Source organism: Cariama cristata, unplaced genomic scaffold (genome assembly GCF_000690535.1).
Source record: "Cariama cristata isolate BGI_N322 unplaced genomic scaffold, ASM69053v1 scaffold19171, whole genome shotgun sequence".
NCBI classification, from domain to species: Eukaryota; Metazoa; Chordata; class Aves; order Cariamiformes; family Cariamidae; genus Cariama; species Cariama cristata.
The window spans coordinates 3,637-10,891 of NW_009597769.1; the positions used below are offsets into that span (position 1 = coordinate 3,637).

The 7,255-nt window shown below is 36.9% G+C and overlaps 1 protein-coding gene across 1 annotated transcript in view; it reads right to left on the bottom strand.

Annotated features, from left to right (window-relative positions):
- Window positions 1-7,255, bottom strand: part of KLHL2 (kelch-like family member 2) — a 58,086-nt gene that overhangs the window by 3,089 nt on the left and 47,742 nt on the right. Inside the window, exons 8-11 of the mRNA XM_009709048.1 lie at window positions 6,481-6,598; window positions 5,448-5,645; window positions 4,572-4,673; window positions 3,497-3,625 (exon numbers count right to left, since the gene is read on the bottom strand). Coding sequence (XP_009707350.1) covers window positions 3,497-3,625; window positions 4,572-4,673; window positions 5,448-5,645; window positions 6,481-6,598 — 547 coding nt within the window. The remainder of the gene's footprint in view (window positions 1-3,496; window positions 3,626-4,571; window positions 4,674-5,447; window positions 5,646-6,480; window positions 6,599-7,255) is intronic.

A 7,255-nucleotide genomic window follows, 5' to 3' on the forward strand; every position in this document is an offset into this window, starting at 1 on the left:
CGATGGTCGGTTTGCATTAAAACTTGTGAGCGATAGACCATAAAGACAACTGGAAAAATACTACTATGAAAGTACACTGGGAAATCTAATATATGTCATATTTAAGATTAGAAAACTCAAAGCTGAGATACAGATTTGCAAATGTAGTTCTTAAAGGGTTCCATGGAAAGGGCACAGCTTAAAATCTTTATTAAAAGGGAGACAGCACATATGAATGCAAAAGATCAGTTAAGTCCTTTTGGAGGAAAAAAAAAAAAATGCTGACTTAAAAAAAAAAAAAGAGAACCCTGAGACCTTAATAGCCAGCTGAAATCTCTTTGAAAACCTATCACTAATATTGTACGTAACTACCATTCCTATACAGGGAGAGAAACGACTCCTGCTGGAAATAACTAAGTTTTCTTATGAAAAAGACAGATTTTAATAATTAAAGGAAGAGGGGAAGGAAACATGGAAGACTTAATTGGTACTGCAAATCTGAAAAATAGCTTCTTAATAGGACACTGTTTTATAAATCATGCTATCTAATGCTTTATCAGTGATATTCACTACTAACATTTCCCCATATCCTTCCCAGTTAATTTGATTCCTCTTTTATTGCTATTATTTCTAGCTATCATGTCACAGTACAGTGTGACAGCTTTTCTTTCTCCCACTCTGATCACACTTTATTAGACAGGATAATACAACATTGATCTTTTGTAGGATTAAACATCACAGAGCTAGAAGGAAGGCTAAGATTTTTAGTTTAAATATCTGATGGGATATAAATCCCCCCACCCAGGCTTTCCATATAGTTACCGACCTTCTTAATCAGTGTGTAGAGTTTTCCCTCTGCTACATTGCCCTTTTTTCTTTGATAGCTCCTTATTTTTAATAATGTCCTCCGTTCCTCTTTGGTGCTTCATTTTCCCTTAATCCCACACCCAGTTTCCAAGTCCTACCTTATTTCTTGCTCCTTCCGTCTGTATCCTCTTGTTGCCGTCTTCTGAGTTCTCCTTTCTTTGTTATTTTTCTTTCCTGCCCATTTTTCAGGACCCTGTCTTATATCTCTCATCCCTCCCAAATGGCCTAAATCTGGATCTGAAGTTCCTCATCCCAATATGTTGCTGGAAACAGATCTGTCCCCGTATTAGTACCAACTGCTTCTCAGTTGATCAAAGAAGAGTAACTGAGGGTTAACCTCTGAAGTTGCTTTTGAATGAAGCTGAAGCAGTAGGAACAGAAGAGACGGGCTTAAGTTCCTTGAGACGACCAGAGATCCAAAGGTTTATACAGGAACAAAATTCTCTTTAGTTAGCACCCGTAACACCTCCAGGACTGATCGCCAGTTGAAACAGTTCTGGTGGTTTTGGATATTTGGCCACTACAGCCAAGCTCAATCAATAGTCATGATTTTCACATTACCACCCATTCCTCCCCCACGCACAAATATAATTTTCCACATATTTAACAGAGTGGCACATGAGAATGTTGATTATTTGACTCAGTTATATGAATCTGAAATAACTGACTACATTTACTTCTCCTCTCCAATTTTTTTTTTTAATCAGAGGACAAGGTTAAAGGCAGCAGAGAGTTGAGTAAACAAACAGTCCTGAACTCTGGGACAAGGGGAGGGAGGAGAGGGGGAGAAAGAACCCAGTAGTTAGTGTATATAAGGCACTAAATTTCAGAGCTGTAGAAGTAATTCAACATTAAAAAAAAAAAATCTGAAAATATCTAGTGTATAAATAGGCTACAAGCACAAAGATAGTTTGCAAAAACAGAGTATTTCAAAAGAAAAAAAAACCAAACCTCAAAACGCTGAGATAAAACAGGTGTTCTGGCAGATTGCAAAATAAAGCTTTGTCACAACCTACCAACACTATTTGTCTTTATAATGGTACTTGTAGTTTGCCCATTTTATATCAATATTTTCCTCCAAACTTGCCAATATTAGACAGGAGTATTTAACGGTTCCCTCACTGTAACTCTGGCCAGTTTTTAATCCAGAATTTACTTCCAAGATGCACAGACTGACTGACTAGAAGTTTCACAAGACAGCCATGTTTTCTTGAGATACAGTGTATCATGTTTCCTTCATGAATGTCATAGTTTTAGTTTAGAAACAGAATCAAAACATTATTTTTAGCAATAAGAGACATATCAACTTGCTGATTTTGTAAGGGTATAATGGAAGTATCACAAACTATCTTAAGTTTAGTAATGATTTTAAGACTTTCATATATTTATTTTGAAATCATTTGGGCTTCATTTAAATATCATTATACAGATTAAAACCTGTTCAGAGTTAAGAAAGAATAATGGAAGGCAAGATGAAAAGTTGGGATAATTATTAATCATCTGCTGAGAATACTAGAAGTCCATCCAGTTTTATTTGTAGCAACATCTCTTCCAATTATGAAGCACATTAATGCAATCACCGGCCGATATTTGAAAGGTGTTGCTAAAAAGCACCATTGAGAACTTGGTAAAAAAGTGACTTAACTAAAAAAAATAAATGTAGAAAAAGTAATATCATGCAATTTGACTTGAAAAAGTCCATGGGAACGCATCTAGAGAAATAAAACAACTTCTGTGAGTTGAAAAAACCTGAAATACCAAAAGACAAATAGAGGACAGTGAACAGTAAATGAGATTTGAGTCCATAATATAAATAGATAATGAAAATGCTAAAGTCAATCTGCAGCTGTGGAAGCACCATTTCATTAAACAAAAGCGGAATACCACAGGCACTTCTGATGTCTTTAAAGAGAAATATACATACTCAGAATCTCAAGAAGTAAAAAAAAAAATCCACAAAAAATAAAGAAGGGATTTTTAAGATTATAAAGAAATAAATTAATATACCTTGGCTAAACGATAAGGAAGGATAACATGTGGTAGCCTATACATATCCAAAGGATGTAAACACCAGGTGATGAGAAGAATTACTGAAGATGAAACAAAGGGTACGTAAGTGGAAGTAATAGGATGAAACCAGTAATACAAACTTAAGAATGAACAACGACAAAATCTCCTGCAGTGAATCAGAATGCAGAACAAGTCCTCCGAAGAGGTGGAAATCTAGTCACAGTTCACACGTAAAGTCAACCTGAAAACGCTATTCGAAAAAGTAGCCCTACACTGGCAGAGACATCTTTGAAGAAATGGTATTTTTTCATCCTGGCCCTGTAGATTTTGATACTTTGGTATTTAGGTGATATTAAATTGATTGTCACACTCCATGCATATTAATCTGTATGTTAAAAACATCAGAAGTTACGGGAAGAAGAGGAATATGAAAAATATGGAAAAGCAAGGAAAGGCATTTACTATTAACAGACTGACTCTTAGCACAGTTTTGTATTTATACCCTGCAATATATCAGCCATCTAAGACTAACACATTCCATCAGACTCAGACTTTAGCTTACCTTTTGTATTTTTAGATACATTTTAAACCCCCCAGTTTGTTTCAGTTTTACAAGGATAGTTGATTCTTGTCCACTCACCTGCTCCACTCCGTCTAGTGCTCATTTCTGCAACATAGCTCCACTCATTCGAATTAGCATCATAGCATTCTACTGAACTAAGGCACTGACGTGACGCCCCATCGTAGCCACCGACAGCATACAGTTTACCTAGAAGGGCAGTCAACAGAAACCTATAAATTTCTAATGCACACAGACTATACTGGTACACAAGCTGAGGGGAAGTCATCGTTCTCTGGATTAGTGACTAATCGGTACCTGTTGTCAATCAGTTACTGAGTTTCTCTTTTGGAATTAGTTTATGATGGTACACTATAGTTTTTGTCATTTTTAGGATGTAAAAGGCAGGCAGTATCTAACAAGAACGACGTGAGGCAAAAGATTTTGAATTGCGTAGCTGAAATACAGAGGAACTTTACCCTGGTTTTGATTAAGAATTGTTCAAAAGCAAGCTAATTCAAGTGTGTCCAACATTGGAAGCTCGCAAATAGGCTTCCCGGAAATATCAAAAAATTCAGATGAAAATGACTTGTACTTCACTCTGCATTTCCAGATCAAAACCAGCAGTGGTTTCTATGCAGTTAAAACACACGCCTAAAACGGTTTTAAGACCCAAAAGCCAGCCCAGGTCTGCATTGTGCAAGTGACATCCAGGCTATTCACCACTAAGCTGACTTGAAAGTCAGCAGTTTTCCTGGCACTGTCCTTGAGATCATCCCCAGCGTGCAACCAGCAAAGTCAGCCACAGATAACAGAATGACAATACTGCAGTGCTACATCACTAAAGTCCAATTTATAAGGTCATCACTTCAGTAATCAGGCTCTCTAGCTTTGCTGACATGCGTAACCTAGAGCACGCATGCTTAGCAAGCTTTTCCTCAGTTACAGTTAAAGCTCTGAAGAAAAAGAACATAAAACAACTATGCTAAAAGCTGGTCAAAACCAAGTAGAACGCGTATTGTTCATTCATACCCTTTGAATTACAAGGTTGAGCAAAAACATAAATCTGAAGCATGCTTTCAAAAGTGAGAGAAGGTAGTAGGGTAAATGATTGTATTTCCCTCCCTCTTCTTTTTAATACCATTTGTCAACTTACCTCCAACAACACCTACACCAACACTACTTCTTCTTGTGTTCATTGGAGCTACGTGAAACCACTCGTTAGTCTTTAAGTTGTAAACTTCAACTGATGATAAACCTATGAAGACAATATAACATTATTTTCTCTATAAATCTAGGTGCAACATACTGTCTACCTTCTGGAAAATTCTTTGTATCTGAAAATTCAAACAATCTCATTTTAAGGACTGTTAATTGCTGTGCAAAAGGCACAACTGATGTCCTTCAGATAGCCAATTACAGTCAACCCATTCTTGGTGTCTGAAAATGGGCAAATTAATAAAAGCTTTTGTGGAACTCTGAAAAATTCTTCCCTGGATTTTTTTTTTTTTTTTCCTTTCTCTAATGAAGTCACAATGCTCTCTCCTACATATGCTTCAGTAATAGTTATTAGGGAAAAGGACCATCTCTGCACAAATGGTTTAATGCATCTCTGAGGAAAATGAACAGTGTATGTCCAAAGCCTTCCCACAGGTCAGAGAAAGCTGTTTATAATCCTGTTTACAGTACGTGAAAACGCAGAGGTTTAGTTCATGTGCAAACAGGACAAAAGAGACCGGGTAATTTTTCTGCTCAAATCTTCCATGAGTTAAGGACTCTGACTCCAGAAGGAATACTGAAAGGGAACTTGTCAAAGGTTCACTAGTCATTAAGCCTAAATTCTTAGGCGGTAGCAAACAGTCCACTGTTTAGATAGAAGGATGTGACCACTAAAGCACGTTCCACAGCACAACATGCCAGGCTACCCTCACGCTTGGTTTCTTCACAGCTTGCAGGAAAGAGACAGTCAAATTTGATACAATTATGTCAAGAGCAGTCAAAGTTAATCAGCAGCATATAAAGGCAAAAATACCGGTACTCCCATCAAATCCTCCCACAGCATAAAGAAGGCCATTTAATACAGCGGCTCCCAGCGTGCTTCTCCTGTCTTGCATATTGGCAACACTTGTCCACTGGTCCTTCACCGGATCATAAGAATCTACTGTGCGAACTCTCAAAGAACCATTGAAACCACCAACAGCGTAAACCATGCCTCCCATGTACACCATTCCTAGAGCAGGGAAACAGGGAGGAAAGATGAGCGGTTTAGTCTCTTTGTCAATTAATTTTATTTCATACTGTCCTAAGTACACAGATATTTGATGCAATTTACAGTACTTGCTACACTATCAGGCTTTTGACAGTGTCCTAGAGCCACATGTCATTCAGAGTAATGATTTATAATTAACCAGAAACCTAGAGCACGGAAACAGGGAGGAAAGATGAGCGTTTTAGTCTCTGTCAATTAATTTTATTTCATACTGTCCTAAGTACGCAGATATTTGATGCAATTTACAGTACCTGCTACACTATCAGGCTTTTGACAGTGTCCTAGAGCCACATGTCATTCAGATTAATGATTTATAATTAACCAGAAATTCTGACACTTTTTGTTGCTAATTGCTCACACTTCTGAATATCATGCTTGCTGAATTTCTTCTTGCTTAGATCTCTCAGCTGCTTTAAGATCACATTTTCACATTTTTAGTATTGGTTGGTCACTTCTTCACATTCTGCATCTCATCTAATAATAATAGGGTACTTTAATACTAAAATTACTCACTATTATAATGCAGTAATATTTAAATTTATTTATCCTCTGTATCTATAGGAGGTAATAAAGCAGTTTATTCTAGAGATTACAAACTGAAGCACAAATTAAGATCAACTTATCAAACTTGTATTGTTCCAGATTAGCAAGTAATTCAAATTTTAAGGATGATCAATGGGGTCAAGGCTTAGCCCTTCTCAGATTAAGTACTGTTCCAAAGAACATACTGTGCTTTATACAGACACCTAAATTGTGAAGCATTACCAACTGGAACAAAAAATTAGGCATTGTTTACCCGCTCTACATCTTCTGGAAGGCAACTCAGCCACCTGATGCCAGCGTTCTTCTTTAAAATCATAGCATTCAACACTGCGAATTGCCTTTGGTGCCTGGCCTCCAACTACCATCATCAACTAAAAGGAAGATAATAATATTTATTAATTATTTGCATATATGAGAGCACCTGAAAGATCAGAAGTGTTAAAAAATAAAACAAGCTTCTGTACAAGAAATAATTAAAGGATGGTTCTCCTAAATAAGAAAGACTGAGTCTTGCAAACTAGGCAAAATTCTTTTTTTTAAAAACACACGCAATTTGTAATCATTGTGTCCAGAGGAAACATCTGAGAGAGAAAAGCAGGAAGCAATTAGAGTCTGGGTAGGGCTTCCATGACCGGGGCAGATCCTGCTGTATCCTGACATCCTACTCTGACCTCGGGTAGGAGAACTCAGCATCTATGATGTTCAGTGGAACTGTGCCCATCCATCACAGAACAGCCTTCTTGGGTTCCTTTGAGAAAAATGTGCTATATCTGCTGAATGGAATCTTCTATTCCACTATTGCAGTCACCATAATACTACTACGAGAAAACTTTTTTACTTCATTGGAAAGAAGATAATGATCTGATGTTTGTTCTGTTTTCTTCTAAAATGAAGACAGGACTATATTTAGCTAAAAATTTAATAAATGCCCCAACTCAGAAGCATCAGTCTTTGTTAGTTGTTTTTTGTGCCTTTTTTTTTTAAAGAAACGGGCTTATTTCCTCTCTCACATTAGGCCTATAATTGTA